Source organism: Sugiyamaella lignohabitans, chromosome A, assembly GCF_001640025.1.
Source record: "Sugiyamaella lignohabitans strain CBS 10342 chromosome A, complete sequence".
Taxonomy (NCBI): Eukaryota; Fungi; Ascomycota; class Dipodascomycetes; order Dipodascales; family Trichomonascaceae; genus Sugiyamaella; species Sugiyamaella lignohabitans.
The window spans coordinates 488,462-508,888 of NC_031672.1; the positions used below are offsets into that span (position 1 = coordinate 488,462).

At 43.5% G+C, this 20,427-nt stretch overlaps 8 protein-coding genes across 8 annotated transcripts; 3 read left to right on the top strand and 5 right to left on the bottom strand.

Annotated features, from left to right (window-relative positions):
• Positions 1-412: 412 nt before the first annotated feature.
• On the bottom strand, positions 413-898 carry GSF2 (Gsf2p; the record flags this gene model as incomplete). The annotated part of the gene is made up of 1 exon (XM_018878419.1): positions 413-898. The coding sequence occupies one exon, from the start codon at positions 896-898 to the stop codon at positions 413-415; it is 486 nt and encodes a 161-aa protein (XP_018734403.1).
• Positions 899-3,911: 3,013 nt separating this feature from the next.
• Positions 3,912-7,589, top strand: RSE1 (Rse1p; the record flags this gene model as incomplete). Its single annotated transcript, XM_018878429.1, has 1 exon — positions 3,912-7,589. The coding sequence occupies one exon, from the start codon at positions 3,912-3,914 to the stop codon at positions 7,587-7,589; it is 3,678 nt and encodes a 1,225-aa protein (XP_018734404.1).
• Positions 7,590-7,704: 115 nt separating this feature from the next.
• Positions 7,705-10,110, bottom strand: PTR3 (Ptr3p; the record flags this gene model as incomplete). The annotated part of the gene is made up of 1 exon (XM_018878439.1): positions 7,705-10,110. One exon carries the CDS (start codon positions 10,108-10,110, stop codon positions 7,705-7,707), a length of 2,406 nt encoding a protein of 801 aa, XP_018734405.1.
• A 1,347-nt stretch (positions 10,111-11,457) lies between these two features.
• On the bottom strand, positions 11,458-12,189 carry APD1 (Apd1p; the record flags this gene model as incomplete). Its single annotated transcript, XM_018878450.1, has 1 exon — positions 11,458-12,189. One exon carries the CDS (start codon positions 12,187-12,189, stop codon positions 11,458-11,460), a length of 732 nt encoding a protein of 243 aa, XP_018734406.1.
• Positions 12,190-13,326: 1,137 nt separating this feature from the next.
• Positions 13,327-13,896, bottom strand: AWJ20_157 (uncharacterized protein; the record flags this gene model as incomplete). The annotated part of the gene is made up of 1 exon (XM_018878461.1): positions 13,327-13,896. One exon carries the CDS (start codon positions 13,894-13,896, stop codon positions 13,327-13,329), a length of 570 nt encoding a protein of 189 aa, XP_018734407.1.
• Positions 13,897-14,797: 901 nt separating this feature from the next.
• JLP1 (Jlp1p) lies at positions 14,798-15,982 on the bottom strand (the record flags this gene model as incomplete). The annotated part of the gene is made up of 1 exon (XM_018878472.1): positions 14,798-15,982. The coding sequence occupies one exon, from the start codon at positions 15,980-15,982 to the stop codon at positions 14,798-14,800; it is 1,185 nt and encodes a 394-aa protein (XP_018734408.1).
• An 842-nt stretch (positions 15,983-16,824) lies between these two features.
• SEO1 (putative permease SEO1) lies at positions 16,825-18,408 on the top strand (the record flags this gene model as incomplete). The annotated part of the gene is made up of 1 exon (XM_018878481.1): positions 16,825-18,408. The coding sequence occupies one exon, from the start codon at positions 16,825-16,827 to the stop codon at positions 18,406-18,408; it is 1,584 nt and encodes a 527-aa protein (XP_018734409.1).
• Positions 18,409-18,830: 422 nt separating this feature from the next.
• AWJ20_160 (uncharacterized protein) lies at positions 18,831-19,652 on the top strand (the record flags this gene model as incomplete). Its single annotated transcript, XM_018878493.1, has 1 exon — positions 18,831-19,652. One exon carries the CDS (start codon positions 18,831-18,833, stop codon positions 19,650-19,652), a length of 822 nt encoding a protein of 273 aa, XP_018734410.1.
• Positions 19,653-20,427: the final 775 nt, after the last annotated feature.

Below are 20,427 nucleotides of genomic sequence, written 5' to 3' on the forward strand. Positions count from 1 at the left end.
AGGTGAGTGCACTCTATGTAAAACCAGCTATTAACGAAGGGATGTGTTTATGTTCATGAAATAACACCGACAAACCGGTTCCTAAAACTTGCTACGACGTTACGATTGACATTTTTATCAATTTTTATTTATTGTTTCCTGTTTTTGTGCTGTTCATAGGTAATACTAATTTCGAGACGACGAGACAAAAGCCTCCGGCAGCTGGGGCTCCGCCCCAGACCCCGTTGCTCCTGCTTCGCAGGAGATTGCCAGGACCGTAGACGAAACGGACTCGAGCGAAGCGAGAGGAGCCACGGGGTCTGGGGCAGCGCCCAGCCGCCGGAGGCACAGTCACATCGTCACAATTTATTCAGTATTACTCATTATTGACATAACAGTTATTATTCTACAAGTATCGGGCACGTGCAGGTGCTTATTTCTTCTTCTTTTTGTCGACGGGCTCCAGAGCTCTCCTCTTGCGGAAGATCTCCTTGAGCTCCTCGGGAGCGTTCGCAGGTCCGTTTCTGCGGAATGTCTTGAGGGCGGTGTTCTTAGTAGCCTGGTCAATGCTCTCGTCCTCAATGAGTTCGGCCAAGGGGCTGTAGACGAGCTTGAAGTAGTTGGTGCTGAGCAGGAATCGGCCCTCCTCGACCTCGGACTCCGACTTCTGCTTCTCTTGAGGGCCAGGGGAGTCCCAACCTTCACCTTTGTCCAACTTAATGCAAGAGTTGCGGAGGTCCTCGAGGATTCCTTGGTGGTACGCGTTAACAACACCGCCAGCAGCCTCAATCTTGGTCTTGCGGTTCTCTTCAGACCATTCGAAAGCAGTGGCTCTACGAGTACCGGTCCAGCCAATGGAAAGAAGCTCTTCACGGGTGATCTCCTTCTTGGCGTGGCTGCGGTTCTTCAAAGGGTTCATGCTCACAGGGTTGGCTCCTCCAACGTAAAAGATCGAGTAGATGAACAAACACTTCAAAATGTGAACAACGAAGAATCCGTACTGCCATCCGAGTCCTGAGAATGGCTGTTCTCCATCATCTTGAAGATTGGGGTACATCCATTGAACAAACGCAAAAAGATAGGCGGTAGGCTGGTTGCCAGGGGTAGGTGAGATGTGATCTGGCAAATCAAGATACAGCCAGCCCAACAAAAGCGACAACACTGTAGTCCATCTTTGGTAGTTCCATTCCCAGATGGGAACAATCAATTGACCCTCCCAAGCAACTGATTTAAGAGGAGCATCCTGGTCCACTTTCTTAAGATTGGCTTCCTTATCAGCCGACTCGTTGAAAAGCAGACCTCCCTCAGAGGTCAAGTGACCTGGCTCTCGCGACACCGCAAACCCAATGGGCTTGGGGTTATAAAAATACGATGGAGACAAAACCATTGGCAAAGTATCAAAAATTTTATGCAAAGATTTGACTGGTGCTGAATCACTGTTAGTATCACCCTGTGTGGTCTGGAGACTTGTGGTGGGGGTCGTCTCTGCCTCCGGCGGCTGGGGCTTCGCCCCAGACCCCGTTGCTCCTGCTTCGCAGGAGATGGCTAGGATCTGGCTGGTAGAGTGACAGGTGTCATTGGTGGGGGAGATCCGTTATTTGGGTCTGGCTTGGGATCTTGGTTTTGATCCTGGCCTGGATACTGGTGTAGGGGAGCAGCTGGTGGGGGACAGCAATGAAATCACAACAGATCTCTTATTAATGCCAATGTTTTTTTTGTTCTGGAACTTACCATCAGTGGGAACACTGAAACAATAGTCCTTTTCGAAATCCTCATTCATTCGGATATAGATATCCATGACGGGTTCGCCGTCTTCCAGGGGGAGCTGGGGGACATTATTATTGTCTTCGTTCTTCTCTTCTTTGGGTGCCATTTTTCACTTTGTCTATAACCCTCTAGATGCGGTCTCACCAATTCAATCAGAAATTCAGCAATTTATCAAAAATTACTGGTATCAGGCAGTCCTAATATTGTCTTCCTGAAAAAATATGAATAGGTTGAGTGGCTAAAGTGAAAAAGATGACAGAGTGGGGTACTTTTAAATCAGCTATGTGGTCAGTGATATGTAGGTTAGCCTTGCGAGTGGGATAGCGGGGGATGTGCTTATTTTCACAACCCGTGCCCTCGTTGAGGTTTGGCCGTTTTCAGTATGCAGTCTATACGGGTAAATAGCGAATTAGGGGCACTGAAAAGGCGGGGTGCGATCCCTTAGGGGTGACGTGACGAGGGGCAAATTCTGCTGTCAAAGCTGCGGGGTATTTTCCTGACGACGAAGGAGAATCTGAATGGAATGGAATAAATATAAGAGAGAAATTCAGATTGAAGAGCAGTTTACAGTAGGGCTTCGAACTGACTCTTGACTTATTTTTACTGCTCTTTTTAATACTGCTACTTAAGCCGGGTACTCTAAAACGAGTTATGTAGGATTGTATAGGATGATATAGCTAGTAATGTCCTAATGGAATATAGCTCTACATAGAGAACTGGTCACTATTCTTTCAAGCATAGAAAGAACTATAGCATAAATATTATCTAGCTATCCTCGCAGGCCCAGTTGGACTGTCAATCAGCATGCGGACTGAATGTATACGTAAAACTATATGCTTATTGTGGACAAGCTCGTACTGTACGTTTGGCTGGACCGATAGCTGTTTAGAAGTGGTTGGAATAATGGCCCAGTGCTCAACCTATTCCCCATCTGACCAGCTTTTGCATGAGCATGACGCATCTATCCTACCCACTGAAAAACTCAGTCTGTTGGTTTCAGAATGGCTATCGCTCTATTGTGTACACCATACCTCAAAAGCTTAAAATTAAACTTTATAGTTGTCTCAACTAAAACAAAGTGTACCTATTTTAGCCAGACATTATGTCAGATTAGACTGATAAAAGGGCTATTTCTCAGAAACTTGGATATCTAGGACCATCTATGGCCATCTGTCTTGTCCCCTCTGTCAATCATTGGTCTTGAACTGGTGCATATATTTTGCATGGCCAGGCGTCTAACATATTATAGCGTGGGGGCCAGTGGGCAAGTATACGAGTGTGCATTTACCAAAGTGCCACAGACGCTTTTGTCGCTATTCACCTCTCCCTTAAATCAATCGTAAACTTAAAATCCTTTGGACTATCGATTTAAATCAACTCGGACATTTTAAGTACCCACAAATTTGCTGGATTTCCTGTTTATAAGGTTTATATTTGGGCCAACTTCGCTGGATCCTGAAGTTGTTACCCACTAATCCCCGCACTGGCAGCTGCAGCTGAACCTGGCGAAACCCTTGGTGGTCCCCGCTGTCAATAACCAACCACCAGTCTATGCACATGCACCTGTCTGGTTAGAGACTTGCCCCACTTCCAGTCGGATTAATTCCCATGCTGCCCCACTTTACACCCGCCGGCACTGACGCAAACTGCAGCTGTGAGTGATACTCCCGCATTTCGGTGTGTACATCCATACTCGCTTATATTTCAATGCCCCGCAATAGCGTCTCACATGCGATCACCTCGCCGAACCTCGACTGCCGCTGTTCCCCGGCATTATCACGGGCCAGTTTTGGGTCGTTGGATTCTCTGGTGGCTGGTCAGCTCGCTTTGCTCGATTTAGGGGGACCGTCGATTTAAGGAAACCGTAGGGGAACGGGTACTGCCTTCGGCTGCTGGGTCTCCGCCCCAGACCCTGGTTGTGCTTCGCCTCGCAAAGCGGCTCGGACCGTCGAGGCCGGTGGCCCATTCTCATCGCGGCCGGCTCTCCCAGCCGCTCGCGAAGCGAGCACAACCAGGTCCGGGCGGAGCCCGGCCGCCGGAGGCATGTCGACCCCGGTGAATGCGGAGATAGCGGAGATCAGACCTGGGAAGATTGCACGGCTGTGCCGTGAACCATTGAAATATTCACTGAGAGTCGAGATTTGGATGGAGAGTGTGTAAACAACATGTCTTTGGCATTGTATTCGCTGACTCTACAGAAGCCCGGGGCCATTACGGCCTCGATTGTAGGTCAGTTTTCGGGGAACAGGAACCAGGAGATTGTGGTTGCCAGAGGTTCGTGGCTGGAGCTGCTGAAACCAGATCCAAACTTGGGCCAGCTACGGTCGGTATTATCGTACAACTGTTTTGGTATACTACGGTCGTTGCAAACTTTTCGCATTGCTGGTTCTACGAAGGATAATATCGTCATAGGCTCTGACTCGGGAAGAATCGCGATTCTTGAGTATGACGAAAAGAAAAATACTTTCAAGCAAATCCATTTGGAAACATTTGGCAAGACTGGCGTGCGAAGAATCGTTCCTGGTCAGTATTTGGCCGTTGATCCGAAGGGACGCGCGACTATGATTGCTTCTGTTGAAAGAAATAAGATAGTATATGTTTTGAATCGTGATGCTCAATTGAACATCACTATTTCATCTCCTCTCGAAGCTCATACCGTCAAATCACTTGTGTATGCACTGATTTCCGTTGATGTTGGTTATGATAATCCTGTATTTGCAGCAATTGAGTGCGATTATGATGATGACAAGGTGTATTCTTCCAAATTGAGTGCCAAGGTTTATCGGAAAAAGTATGGACATGATCCCAGCGGGGAGCTGGACGATGAAGATGTCGATATGGAAGATGACGTGCCTCCTATGCGACGCAAGAAGTTGACATACTACGAGCTTGATTTGGGCCTTAATCATGTGGTTCGTAAATGGACTGATCGCATTGACTCTACTGCCAATATTCTGGTTCAAGTACCAGGTGGTAATGACGGTCCTTCCGGTGTGTTGGTAGCGTCGGATAATACAATCACTTACAAGCATTTGAATAATCCCAGTCATACAGTTCCTATTCCCAAAAGGAGGAGGAAGAATTACGAAATACCTGCGGTAAAAGATGAGACGAATGGTCACACTTCATCCGAATTTTCAGATCCTGATTATGAATCACCTGTTTATATTGTTTCTGCTCTTGTTCACAAAATGAGAGGTGCTTTCTTCTTTCTTCTACAATCCAACTACGGCGATGTTTATAAACTATGGCTTGACCACGATGGTCAGTCTGTTCAAAAGATGTATATTAAATATTTCGACACAATTCCTTTAACAGTGTCGTTAAATATTCTGAAATCAGGTTTCCTGTTTAGTGCTTCTGAAAGTGGAGACCATTTATTCTATCAGTTCGAAAAATTAGGTGATAATGATGATGAGACTGAATTTACTTCCGTTGATGAGTATAAACTGAAAGATATCGTATTCACTCCGAAACCGTTAGATAACATTCAGCTCGTTGACAGAATAACAGCATTAAATCCACTACTTCAGACTCAGGTGGCTAACTTAACTGGTGATGATGCTCCTCAGATTTATACAATCACGGGCCAAAGCAATCATTCATCTCTCCGTAAGTTGGAACACGGCCTTTTGGTTAATGAGATTGTATCTACAGAACTTCCTGCTGCTCCAATAGGACTTTGGACCACCAAAGTTACAAGCGACGATGAGTTTGACAAATATATTGTGCTCTCATTTTCAAACGAAACACTGGTGCTATCCATTGGTGCTAGTGTTGAAGAAGTTAATGACTCTGCATTCCTGACCTCAATATCAACAATACTTGTTCAGCAGCTGGGCCGTGATTCTTTGCTCCAAGTTCATTCTCGAGGTGTTCGTCATATCACTGCAAACAAAGAAGTCAACGAATGGGAGCCTCCAGTGGGAACGAGCATTCTGTGTGCCTCAAGTAACAATTCTCAAGTTGCTGTGGGATTATCCTCTAATGAGATTGTTTATTTCGAAGTCGACGAGGAGGGCAATCTTAACGAGTATGAAGACCACAAAGAGCTGTCCGAATCTCCCATATCCATTGCCATTGGTGATATCCCAGCTGGCCGTGTACGCAGTCCGTTTTTAGCTGTCGGAACAGTGGATTCAACTATCAGAATCCTGTCCCTCGATCTGGACACAACACTAGACACGTTAAGTGTGCAAGCGTTGTCAGCAAACCCAAGCAGCATCAGAATCATGAATATGGATGATACCGGGTTTGTATATTTGCATATTGGTTTGGAAAATGGTGTTTATATTATGTCGATTCTTGATTCCGTCACTGGGGAACTATCGGATACCCGTACTAGGTTCCTTGGTCCTCGTCGGGTGCAGCTTTTCAAGGGCAAGACTAGTGGTGTTCTGGATGCCAATGGTGAATATCAAGGATCGGATGAAATTGTTTTAGCGCTTTCTACGAAACCATGGATTGGATATACCCGAAATTTATCATTTGACATGGTTCCACTCTCTTATGTACCATTATCATACGCATCTGGCTTCTCGAGTCAAGACTGCCCTCAAGGAATTGTCTCGGTGGGTGGCAACATGCTGCGTATTTTCACAATTGATTCAGTAGAGGAAAAAATTAATCAAGCAAAAACCGACTTAAAATACACCCCAAGACGAATGGCAGAAAACTCGTTTTCGAACAATTTCTACGTCATTGAAACTGAAAATAACACTGTCCCCGATGTATATGATCAGGTTCCTGTGGACGGTGTATACAACAAGCGAGACTCTCAATGGGCGTCTTCTATTTCTGTTATTGACCCTCTTTCACAATCCGTACTGTCGAGAATTCACTTGGAGGAAAATGAAGCTGCATTTAGCATCGCCAATTGTAGATTTGAAAGCCATGATGCTGAATACTTGATTGTAGGTACTGCAAAAGATCAAATCATGCTACCCCAGTCAAATTCGGGGTCGTTTATCAGAGTATATGAATACGTTGATAATGGTCTAAAATTTTTACACAAGACAGCTGTAGAATCGGTGCCCATTGCATTACTAGAATTCCAGGGTCGTCTCGTTGCTGGAATAGGCGGTAAACTGCGAATCTACGATCTCGGTCTCAAACAGCTGCTTCGTAAATGCGAGGAAGATCTTGGTCTTAATAATATAATGACGTTGAATACTCAAGGTAACCGTATAGTTGTCGGTGATATTCGCAGCTCATTAACTTTCGTTGTGTACAAAGAAAAGGAAAACCGCTTGATACCTTTTGCCGACGACCCAGTTGCACGACACATTACTTGTGCTGTTATGCTTGACTATGATACAGTTGCTGCTGGCGATAGATTCGGCAATATTTTCGTATTGCAGTGTCCCAAAACTATATCAGATGCTTCCGATGAAGACGGTTATGGCACGTTCATAAGATCGCAGGGTCATTTCCTTAATGGACAAGCAAGTAAACTGGAGTTAGTAACGCATTACTATCTCGAAGATATTCCGACTTCACTTCAAAGGGCTAGCTTGGTGTCTGGTGGAAATGAGTGCATTATTTGCTCAGGTTTGCAAGGAACCATTGCTGCTTTTGTTCCTTTAACATCGAAACAGGATGTGAAGTTTTTTGCGCAGCTTGAAAACCTTCTTCGTGAGAATGATGTCCCAATTGCTGGCCGCGATCATATGATGTATCGTAGCTACTATGCACCCGTAAAATCTACTTTTGATGGTGACCTCTGCGAACGTTTTGCTACTCTTAGTCATGATAAGCAGGAGCAAATTGCCGCTAGTTTAGATCGAACAGTACGAGAAATTGAGAGAAAGGTCGCTGATGTAAGAGTAAGAGCTGCCTTTTAAGCGTACATAGCTTGACATTATTTAGATTTATGAACCATTAATTAATTTATTTTATTATTTGACAACAAAAATCATCATTCAATTCGTGACGATATACATATATTTACAATTGGGTCTAAGAAAGTATTCTACATTTTCCCATTCCAGCTTGGTGGGGAAGAGCAGCACCGAAATCTTCAATATGAACATTTCCTTTGCGATCAGCTATTACTAAAACATGGCCATTAGGAGAGAATTGCATAGCAGCAGCTTCTTTGAGAGTCTGTGCAGTTGCAACTTCATCTACTATTGTAATACGCTTCAACTCAGAAACCATTCCCTTTGAATACATGACTGAAACAAGACCGTTCTTGTCCAGGAAGGCTACGGCATCTCCTCTGGGGGATATTTCTGCTTTATGGATTGAAGAACCAACCTTGTCCACCCTCATCATTACAGATGGATGAGACAACCCGGATGATGCACCAGAAGACATGGATCTTGTAGAAGTAGACACTTTCGAATCTAGGATAATGGGTGGTGCTGAAGAAGCCACTGACGTCACTGCAAGATATCTACTATTACTAGGAAAGAATCTTACACTGGTGATTCCCTCGTACTCTGGACCCACATCTGCACGACGTGAAGACTTCATTACCAACCTTGGCTCTTGAGGATTCATCACTGAGATGACCATAAATCGAGATTCTGTGCACGTACTGCACGACAAATAGCACGCATCGCTTGAAAATGATAAAGTGGCGATTGGGTCTCGGTAAGGAATCGTAAGTGTCACTATATTGACATTATCTTCGTTCCAGCTGATTGAATCAGCATTGGATAAGTACGAGCTGTGTGAACTTGAAAGCGAACTTCTTCCCAGTCGGTGTAGTACAATCATAGGTTGACTGCCTCCGGAAATTTTGTCTCTGCCGACAATGGCGTAAGCAATCAAGTCTCCACGAGGGGATATAGTCATGCAGTGGATTCCAAATGATGATTGATAAGAGTAAACTTCAGAGTATCCTGGCTCCAAACGTATCACCTTTAGAATGCCACTCTGACTAGCAACAACCGCGAGATTATTAGTCATGGACACCATAGGTTTGTCCCAATCAGTGACTTGTGACGAAGAAGATGTCTTGTTAGAACGGATACTGGCGCTGTCTGAACTGTCGGAGTTTTCTAAGATTAGTGTGTGTTGAAGAATAGGGGGGTCATTAAAATCTTGAGGAAGAGTGTAAAATAAGCACTTTCCTTTGGATGCAAACATAATATGACTAATGTCAGGTGAGATGGCTGAAGCCAGTGAGTTTTTGTTGGATCTTAAAAAATTCCTAGGTTGGGTCGGGTGAACAAACTGTTTTCGGTATATTGGGAACGACTTTGAAAAGTTGAATTCGCGAAGTTCAAGCTCAGCTTGTGAAAATAGAGGTTGTGACGGCATTAGTTTTTGGTGATTATGAAGTATTTGTTGCTGGGACAAAGGTGATGTTGAGGAGAAATTAGGAGATCGTGACAAATTTGCTTGTGACTGTTGTGGCGCAGGTATACTAGTTGGTTGTGAGGGAGGAGGCATTGTGGTCGGCTGTGACCCTGGTTGAGGTGATTGTGAGTGGAAAGAAGTCTGCGATAATTTTGATGCTTGTGATAACTGAGAAGTTTGGGACTGATGGGATGTCTGTGAGGGTTGCGAAAGTTGTGATAGTTGAGATCTCTGCGATAGGTCTGAAACTTCTGACAGCTGTGTATGTTGTGATTGCTGATCTGAAGCTATATTGGACATCCACTCGCCTACATCGAACTTTATACTGTCACCAGCAGTTGCCGATGTGCTCATATTTGAACTGCCATTAGTCGTTGTCAAGGTAGAACTTGTAGGTCCAAACCCGCCAATACTTGTTGTGACATTTGAATCAGCAGTAACAGGCTTTGCTATTAGATTATCTTTTCCTGGAATAATACCAACTTCGTTAGCGGCCGCGGTTCTAGCAGCCTCTCGTAATAATTCTATCAGTCCTCTCTTCTGGCTCGGACTGGAACTGGCAATTTCCACATTCGAATTATTCGTCTCCGTATACGCCTTTTGTGGTAGTGATTGTGTTGTGGTGGTACTAGACGATCGCCTATTAGAAGCATTATTAGGACTTGACGCTGATGAAGATCCTAGACCAAGTGCTCTCTTGTTATTCGCTATAACCTGGTAGATGTCGTGTAATATGGGAACTCGGTTCAATATCTGGACATCAGGCGTCGCACATATGGGACAAATGGTATTCAGGTTACTATCAGTTCGAGTTGCATTTCTTTGACTAGAGTCTGATTTCGATTTCCATGGAAATCCTTGAAGCCCGTCATCATCTTCTGGAAGTACACATCCACAAGATAGAACCACATACTCCGGGTGAGTTACGAGCTTTTCCAGAGAATATAAGAAATCAGACCAACTTGTCACAGTATTCTTATTGCTAGCAGCGGGATTGATCCTTTCTTTACCCTTGAGTACTGAATAATTCGCACTCGTTGAAACACTGGCCAACATTTTTACAAATCAGCGATAGTCTCGTGTCAAAAAAAGCCAATCGTGTGGATGGAATATCTCTAAAGCTCCAAGTTCTGTTCTGAGCCTATCATCTGGATATGACTGGCTCGTATCTTACCAAAACGATGTGTAACTAACGTTCTTTTGAAATATCAGAAATAGTATCAGGCCGCAGAAGAAATCCACCTGATAGTCAGTATTCTTATTTATACAACTCTAGCGAGTATCAACAGTGAAGATCCAAAAAATCAGGTCGATCCAAATGTTTAAATGTTTATCAGTGTAAACCCAGGTCAAAACAAGGACAATTAAATCTCATTCAATGTTCGGTCTGTTCATAAATAATCGAAAAAAAATACACCTGAATCTGGATTTTGAGACAGAGTTTCTTTTCTGATAAGCGCGTTAAGCCGTTGAACTCTCTCTTTCCAAATCCTACCTCACCCTAAACCATGCAGCTGGTTGGTGCATATATAAGGTGAGAGATAAGGTTTGTTGCGTGCTGAAGATTACCGATACCTGCTCACTGCAAATATCCGCTCGTTTAATATATTAAGAACAGGTTTTTTGAGTGCACTGAATAGATTTCCCATTTTCTGGGACTTTTTAGTTTCGAATATTCAGCAGTCATGATTTTTATCACTTTAAATAAAAGAAATCTTTTTGTATTTAATTATGAGTTCTTGGAAGAGGATTTCAGTCTTGATATTCACTTGCATCTACCCCACCTTGACTGGATTGTGGGGTCTTCATTAGCGCATTAAAAATCTGACTGATCAGTGAATTCGTCCGTCAAGTTTGAGGGCTGTCCTGGTGCCTCGATATTCGGATGAGTCCAAAAAAGTATATATCAATTGAGCCAAAAATTAAGCTTCTGAAAACCTTATGATAAATAGCTACTCTAACCGACTATGCATGTAGTACGTTGGTGGGCTATAAACTCAATTTACTAAAAAGGAGTGGTCTCATTATTTTGAACCCAGTTTTTATAGCTTTTAAAAGTAGTCTTTTCTCGCAGCATAAAAAATTTATTAGCCTTATTTTGCTGAGTGGAGTTCTAGTAACTCGAACTTAAATTCCCATAACCTCAGTTCCATCTTTACTCTACATAAATTGAAGCAGATACGACTTGAGTAACACTGATAACAGGGTAGTAGATAGGGAGATGGGGTCGTATTCTTATTTCATAAAAGGTTCGTATTGTCTTAGAATTTTATTTTTGAGAACGTTATCTCTAAATTTTTTCTATTTCATAGATTACTACAATAATGTTCATTAATTTTTTTTTCTAATTCATAAAATTCTATAACAATATTTACAATTATGTACAAGTACGATTTTACAGTGCTACCACTTTCGCGGGCCATAGCCTCTAAGAAGTGGTTGAACAACTCGGCCATTCAAAATTGTCTCTTCAACTATGCCCTGGACATGATGTGGAAAGACTTTACCATACCAGACGCTTGCTGGAAGGGCAGCAGAAGAAGAGTCTGAGGGATGATATATTACATTACCCGCAAAGGCATGGCCTCCAACATGAGAAGAAACTGAAACTCTTATACCCGTAGGATTGGTTTCGGCATCAAAATATAACCCTTTTTCTGTAAGAACCTTTGTAAACTCCTCTACTAAGAGGGGAGCTATTACTCCACAGCGAACATCTCTAGAGGCATGTCCGCATATCAAAATTAATGGCGATGCCGGCCGGGGATTTGGAATATCTTCTGATTGAACAGCCTCTGTTGAGCTAGGTCGCACATAGTTTTCAAAAAATTTGTCAACTTTGTCTAGTGGGATATCATCGAAATATAAATTGTCAGGAAATAAATATGCAGATGCTGAATTAGGAGACTTGGAAGATGTAGTGGCCGGCAAGTCACAATTGACCACCATAACCGGATATTGAGGACGAAACAAGGTTCTTTTGGAAGCACCAATTATACCAGCCAAACTAGTAGTATCGCCATCGATTTTGCTGGGCCAATCAGACGTTCCTGAACAGATGACCAGCTGCTTAGCATGTATAGGAGATGGAGGGAGAGGCTTGTCCTGCTTTGGAAACAAACTCATATCTGGCATACAATAAGTACATCCTGTATCATATTGAGGCTTTGGGCATACTTCCACAAGTGGCGGATCTGAATGGAAGTATCGTCGAGGAGAAATGTTGATTTGAAATGTTAATGCCCCTATTGGTTTGTGACCTCGCACGCCTGAATAGAGTGTCGAGCGTACAGAATTCGAGACTAACATGACACTCCTATGTAATTCTCTTGGCATACCAGATACCAGATACCTGGACTTAAATGATCTTGAAAAGGTGGCAAAGCAAAACTCTCGACAGCAGTTGCTTCTTTTTAAAAAAGCTGATATATTTCGATCCGAAGCCGGAACTCTGATCACGTGCATAATGTGCATTAGATAAACATTTTCAAAAGATAAGCGTTGAGATCAGACAATATTGTCCAATTCGTGACGAAACTGGACTTTTATCCCAGTTTCGATTGTATTACACTTTAAAACTGGCTCGATTAGGGGTCTGCCAGGTCTGTAATGAGACCGAGGCTAATTATCGATGTCCAAAATGTAGTACTACTTAGTAAGTATCAGCAATTTTGTGTTTATGAGACAAAAGGGTTTACTAACAAATTAACTTAGCTGTAAATTATCCTGTTTCAAAACTCATAAAGAAACCTGTACACCGAGTGAACCAAAACCAGAGGTTCCTAAAACCTCAGGCAAGTCTTCCATTGATGGCAACAGTTCAATTACCGCTTCTAAACTTGAGTCTGTGCCAACTGGTGAATCGGTAGCTTCACCTTTTGAGCGCATTTTGAATGACAAGCAGATTCAGTATTACCTGTCATTTTCGAGTCTGAAAGTTCATCTGGTGAATATACTCCAGCTTCTGTCGGATCCGACTATTGCAGGTGAGCACACCGCTGAAGGTAGAAAAGTAGTCGCTCTTAAAAAATTGCGAGCACTTCGCAAAGGTGGAGGCGAAGAAAATGAGTTAGTTGAGGAGTTTGTCTTACGGGTCTTAGAACTGATGGACGAACAAGAGACTAGTTAAGCTGGAAGAGGCCAACTAATTAAGAAATTAATGATGAGAGCCGGATTCTTCAATACACATTACAGAAGATCGTAAAACCTCGGGGATTGGAGTATAGAACCGACATGTCCGCGAACTGTAAATATAAATCTATTTATTTTAATTTAAATGCTAACAATGTTAGAAGGGATGCCACTAACGTCGACCTTGACTCTAAATATAGTTCCACCAAAGTCCTTGGCATAGCCATTGGTACCGTTGATCTTGTTCTTCTTTTCCTCAGTCTCTTCCTCATCAGCATGGACGAGGCTGGCAGTGGTGACGATTAACTCGTCAAAGTTGGGTCCTGCAAAAGTAGGACAACTGGTTCTCTCAGCAGGGAACTTGTAAACCTCGACCAATTCTCCTTCAGGGGAATATCTTAGAACAGAAGACTGGCCCCAGACAGCAACCCAAAGATGTCCGTCTTTACTAGTGGTCATTCCATCGGGCTCACCAGGGTCGACTCTGATAAATTCACGACGGTTGGACAATTCACCGGTAGCCACATCGTAGTCGAATTTGAAAATGAAGTGGGTCAGCGAATCAATGAAATACATGACCTTGTTGTCGGGGGAGAAACCAATTCCGTTGGGGATTTGCAATCCATCAGCAATGACTTCAACCTTGGAGCTCTTGGCATCGTATCTGTAGAGCTTACCATCCTTGTTATTTGGAGCTCCAAAATCAAACATGGATCCGGCTAAGAACCGTCCTTTAGGGTCGACCCAGCCATCATTGAATCTCTTAAGTTTCAAATCCTCTTCAGAAGTGTGAATTTTAGTGACGTATTCAATTTCAACAAGTTCTCCATCACCCTTGGCCTTAGAAACATCTACAAGGGCGAAACCGGTCTTAACAGCAGCGATATATTTTAAAGGAGTAGGGGTCAATGCGATCACTCCGACTGAAGTGCCAACTGAAACTGACTTATGAGTGGCCCACAAAGCCTCGCTTCCCTCACTGGCTTTGGTATAGTCGACCCAGTGAATCTTCTCTCCAACAATGTCGAGCCAAGCCAAAGTCTGGTTTCTGGAATCATATAATGGACCCTCACCAAGAGCGTTCTTGGAGTAGATGAAAGGCTAGAAAAAGTTAGAACTTTCACTTATCATTTGTTAAAATTTAATTTCTCAATCTCTACTCACTTCCTTAACGTCAATTGTTTTAACCATTGCTATATCTAATGGGTTCTATGTGTTCAGTGAATGAAATGAAGAAATAAATACAACTCAACGACCCATATGATGTTATATACTCCCCCTACGTGGGGGTTGAGCGTGCATACCCCACTCGACAAGGTATTTCCACCGATAATCCGCGCCGTGCATTTACACCGGGGAGATGCAAGTCACTGGTGAAGCGGAGTAAAAGACGGCGAAATCCACTCAACTGATTTCTCATAACTAAAACTTAGAAGTTGCTCGTGAGAATATCTTATTTGCCTCCGGCGGCTGGGGCTCTGCCCCAGACCCCGTGGCTCCTCTCGCTTCGCTCGAGTCGGTATATAATAGATGATTATATCTTATTCCATGCTGCTTTGAGTAAATAATGTGGAATTCACAGATACGGACTATAAAATTGGATTTGAATGACTTAGACTGACAGACCAAGAGCCTCATGACGAGACTTGGAGTTAGGATCATAGTATGGTTTCTCACCGAGACCACTCACTCGAGTTCCATGACGAGGCTCTGAGTAATCGCCAACTGCATTGTGGATAGTGATACGGTTATCCCAGAGAGCAGAGGTTCCAAGACCCTCCTTGGTTGGTTGCCATCTGAATCTAACCTGGATATCAAGGTTCTTCTCAATGATATCATAAAGCAAATTAAGAATTGCTGCCGACTCTGCTGGTTCTAAACCGACAATTCGGACAGTATGAGCACGGTTGACCCAAACCGCTTTCCATCCGGTTGCTGGATGTGTTCTTACAATAGGGTGCTCAGTTTCAATGTACTTTGGACCACCGAATTGATCGTTCTTGTCCAAGTACGCATGTGCTGATCTGTGGATAGCAGTCTTTCCTTCAAGGAATTTCTGGAGAGCAGGAGACAGCTTGTCATAAAGTCCATATCCAGACGACCAAGATGTGTCGCCTCCAACAGCAGGAATTTCATCATTGTGAAGATGTGTAATAGCAGCACTTTGAATCAAATGATCCAAATCTGTGTGCCATCCGGATGCACCACCTGGCTTTCTGAAGTTGACTACTCGGCCTTCAAAGACCTGGAAATCCGGCCAGATAACTGAAACACCCGGAAGTCCTGGAACATGTGGCACTTGAGGGTGGATCTCGACGTCTCCAAAATACTTTCCGATTTCAAGCTGCTTCTGAGGAGCCAAATCTTGGTCACGGAAGAACACTACAGATCTCTCGGCAATGAGTAATGCCAGCTCATCCAATTGTGTTTGGTTCAAGTCAGCCAATTGTAAACCGACAATCTCAGTACCAATGTGCTTCGTCAAGTTAATCACTTCTTTAGCAGCACCGAACAAAGCCTTCTTTTCTGGATCAGCTTTAGCACCTTTCTCAACATACTCGCTGCGACTACTGTGAATTTTGGCTGCTTCGTCTAGCCAGATTGGAATATGAGATGGACGCTCTGGATAACCACGAGAAAGATCAACTCCATGTCGTTCAAATCGCTTACGCGAGTGTTCCGGTAGCTTGTCAATATAATTGGCAGCAAAACCTTCTTTCAACACAGCATTGTTAGTCTTGATGGATTGGTTACGAATACCTTCCTCAATAATCTCGACAGCAGTTGGTGGGGACATTGTTATTGACTATTAATTTGATAGAACACAATTAACAATTGAGTATCTCAGCGGTGAATAATAGAACCAACCTCTACTCCGTTATCCGTATTTATAGCAAATCTAATTATGCCCATTCTAGTTACAGTATTTGTAATAGTATTTTTCTCAACCCGTCAAAAAATCAACTGAGCGGCCGTAGATAAGCATACTCCCCCGCATTTGCGGGATATGAGTGGTCTATTGCGTGATATCATGCATTGATAAACCTTGACGTGCATATCCTCATGCATTAGATGGTCCCTGCTTTTACGCCGGAATTACTGTTATTGACACGCAACTACCGGACCTTTGCACTCAAGATGATATTTGAACAGACAATTGACAAGAAAAGTTTCACAAGCAGCAGCTTTCTTTTGTCATTCGACAGTGGCATTTACTGCACTCCGGAATATTTCTCGGCAGACTGGACCGAATTATGAATCAGAGATGTCAATCACGTCAGATTGCAATCGGAATCACCATCTGAAATAGGAAACTCTCCGTACATGTAACGCTGATATTATAATTGAAATATGCTTAAGCTTTAGCGATTGTTCCTGACACAATATGATGAGACCCAATTCCGCCGGGTTTATAAACCTTTTAAGTAAGTGTCCGTCGACTTCAACGCAGCCAGATCTACAAGTCTGATGTAGAAAAACGTGACAATGCCATAATCACCATGCTGGTTGCCTTCTCTATCATACGCTGCTGGTTCGATTGGATTTATATGCTAGGTTCCATTTTTTGAAAATGTAGACATAAGGTTCTCAAAGTCCTGCCTACCTAAAGGCTATAAAACAACGAGAAATCCGTCACAGATGCCGAGGATCAAAAAACCAGGACCACTACTGAGCGATCCATATTCCACCATCGGGTACCAAGCAATGTCCAGTTCCATTGAAAGTATCAGCAAGACAGCTGAGTATCCAGTTGAAGAAAGGCAACTGAGCAGCTTTGATGATGTATCGGAAATTGAGGAGTTAGAGCGCAGAAAGGGATGGAAATACCGTCTAGCCAGTGTCATCTGGGATTCGGCAGATAAAGGCAAAGATGAAAGAGCTCTTCTATTCAAGCTCGATATCTTCTTTTTGTCGTCTATTATGCTTGGTTATTTTATCAAGACCCTGGATATGAACAATATTAACACTGCATATATAAATGGTATGCAGGAAGATCTGAAAATGAAGGGTTCTGATCTGAATCTGATACAAACATGCTGGACTGTTGGTTATATTGTTGGCCAATTTCCCAGTAATTTGATTCTTCACCGAGTATCACCAAGATACTACCTTGGAGCTCTGGAAATAATGTGGTCAATTTTGACTGTGCTCAGAATTACCTGTAACACACTTCCCAAAATGTATGCAATCTCATTCTTCATCGGTTTGTTGGAAGCGGGTTTCTTTCCTGCTGTTGAATTCTTGCTCGGATCATGGTATTTGCCAGACGAGCTGACCAAGAGATCGACTTTGTTTGCTGTGTCTGGAACAGCCGCCTCAATGGTTACTGGTTATTTACAGGCAGCTATTATCAAAACCCTTTCTCACAAGAAGCTGGCTTCCTATAAATACTTGTTTGTTCTGGATGCGGTAATTTCCTTTCCAATTGCACTTTACACAATGGTTGCAAATCCCGACACACCAGCATACACCACATCGTGGTACCTCAATGACCGCGATAAGAAGATTGCCATAGCTCGTACTACAAAGTACAGTGGCGCAAAACATCCTCCTAAAAGAAAGATAGGCAAAGACACTCTGAAAAGAACATTCAGTACTTGGCACATCTTTTTATTCCCGGTTATCTTTTTGGCGTTCAACAACACCTGTAATTCTTCCTCACAACCTACCTTCCAATCTTGGCTCAAGAGTTTGGGCTACACACCTGTAGAGTACAATGTCTATCCTACAGCAGTTAATGGAGCCGGAATTGGGTTCGCACTTGTAGTGGCCTGGATATCGGATGCTTTCAACGGATTGAACTGGCCATTTGTGCTCCTATATTTCTTTCTTCAGGCACTTGGCTCACTGTTTTTGGCTATCTGGCATATTCCTCGAGGATTACATTGGTTCTCATACTTCCTAGTGGGAATTCCGACTGCTTGGGGTCAGCCTATGATTTTCGCTTGGGTCAACAGACTGCTGTCTGGTGATACTGACAAGCGATTGCTAACGGTGACTGCCACTAATAATTTGGCTTACGTTACAAATGCATGGGTTCCCATTCTGACCTGGAATGCTGGTGATATGCCCCGTTATTTTATTGGTTTCACATACAATGCCACTCTGGCCGTTGTTGGTTTTATTTTAACGATATCTGCAATTTTCTTGGAGAGACGAGACAAGCAAACGAGGAAAATCTCCGAAGCAGAGGCCCATTCCTCCGAAGTACAAGACGCATAGTGCGCTCTTTGTTTTATGTAATGGTTTTATGATGAAATAAATAATATTAGTTGCAACAGACCTCTATCTCTTGGAGCGGGAATGTGCCTCCGGCGGGCTGGGGCTCCGCCCCAGACCCCGCTGCTCCTCTCGCTACGCTCGAGTCGTCACGTGTACGGTCCTGGCAAACTCCTGCGAAGCAGGAGCCACGGGGTCTGGGGCAGAGCCCCAGCCGCCGGAGGCACATCCCCACCCTGGGTGTTGTGATAAAATAAAGCCATGTCCAATCTAACGGCGGAATCAGGTACCGTTGTTGGGATCTACGTTTGATTATCCTGTTGTAGGTAGTGTTCTGCGGGGTACGGCTCAGGAACCACCAATCTCGCAGATATAAAAGCATTGTTGATGCCCACCGTTTAGTTCGGTGAGATTAGAGAGAAAAAATGTTCAAAGTTACACTTCGTGGCGCTGCCACGCGTCGTTTTGTGAAAACGGATTGGATCACTGCTTACCAGTCGTTTGGCGAAGGTCCCAAGTATCAATTTGCTGGGTTCGGCAATCTGGAAGCTCTTAATGAAGACAGATTTCCTCCAAGAAGAGGTGTCAACATGCACCACCACAATGACCACGAAATATTCACTTATATGTTATCAGGTGGGCTTACACATCGTGATACAATGGCCGCTAAGGAAGAAGACAAGTCATACACTATACACCGAGGTGATGTACAGTTTATCAGCAGCGGGAGTGGTATCCGTCATTCCGAGAAAAATGCGCAGGGCAACGAGGTAGCTCATTTACTGCAATTCTGGGTCAAACCATGGAAGAATTGTTTAGGACCCCGATATGAAACTAAGACGTTTTCAGAAGCTGACAAAAGAAAAGGATTTGTGACAATAATTAGCCCGTTTTCCGAGAAAGAAAACTCCAACAGCCAACCAGTTGTTCCTGGATCCATAGCAATCAACTCTGATTTCAGTATGGGTGCAGCGATCATTCCGCCCGGAGAAAAGTTCAGCTGGACCGTTACCGGCGCCGCTAATGCATCCGGCAACTCATCGGTCGGAGATCCTTCCCCGTCTCGAAACATTTACGTCTATTTACCCAGTTTACAAGATGGGCTCTCTAAAATTAAAGTAGCTGGTCAAGAAACTCTGTCAGAAGGCGATGGTGCGTTTGTGGAAAATATTCGTCCTGGTGACTTGTTGGAAATAGAGTCTGTTGGTGAAAAAGACGCCGAGGTAGTGGTTACTGACTCTGCATAGGAATAGCCTATGCCCTCACCCCCTGCATGTGGACCATGGGTATTGGGTATCTGTATCCTATCCTACTTTGCTTATTTGCTTATTTGCGTATTTACTTATTGGCGTATTGGGTTATTACGTATTTTCGAATTTGCGTTACGACGTTTGTTGCTCTCTATATTTGCGTCTGTGTAAGAAACTAAGAATTTTTAGGTCAAAACTTTCAACACATTCCATTTTGCGCTATTCTCGCCATGACTATTTCTAAGATTATATTTAGCGGCCCTACGACCTGTATAAACTGTCTCAAACCATCGTTAGAGCCGTTGGGGTGAAATTTTCCGACAAATTAAGATCTTCAGTTTTAACCCAAACTTTTAGTCAAGATCTTCAGTTAGGATTTCAAACTTTCAACCGTGCGGGTCTGTCTGGTGATCATCGAAATGATTTATTTCTTAAAACAGGATTGATCCCGCATGCACCGGAGATATGGACAGAAATATTAGACCTGTACCCCGGTTTTTGCGCTTAAATTTTGACATATGTCGGTACCCTTAGAGATTTCACATATTATAACGGGAAAGTCGGAAACTTACCCAGGATAGGACTTATCGGAGTAAAGGAGGCAGTACTATAACAATTCTGAATCTCGGACTTACGAAGATTCTCCGGTGGATCCTGCACGGCCTGCGTTCTTGCCGGCATGAGCCTGCACGGCTTATATCTCCATCATGAATATCACTACCAATAATGGTGCCAAGAGATGCTGTCAATATCCCCAATAGGTAGTTCTCGG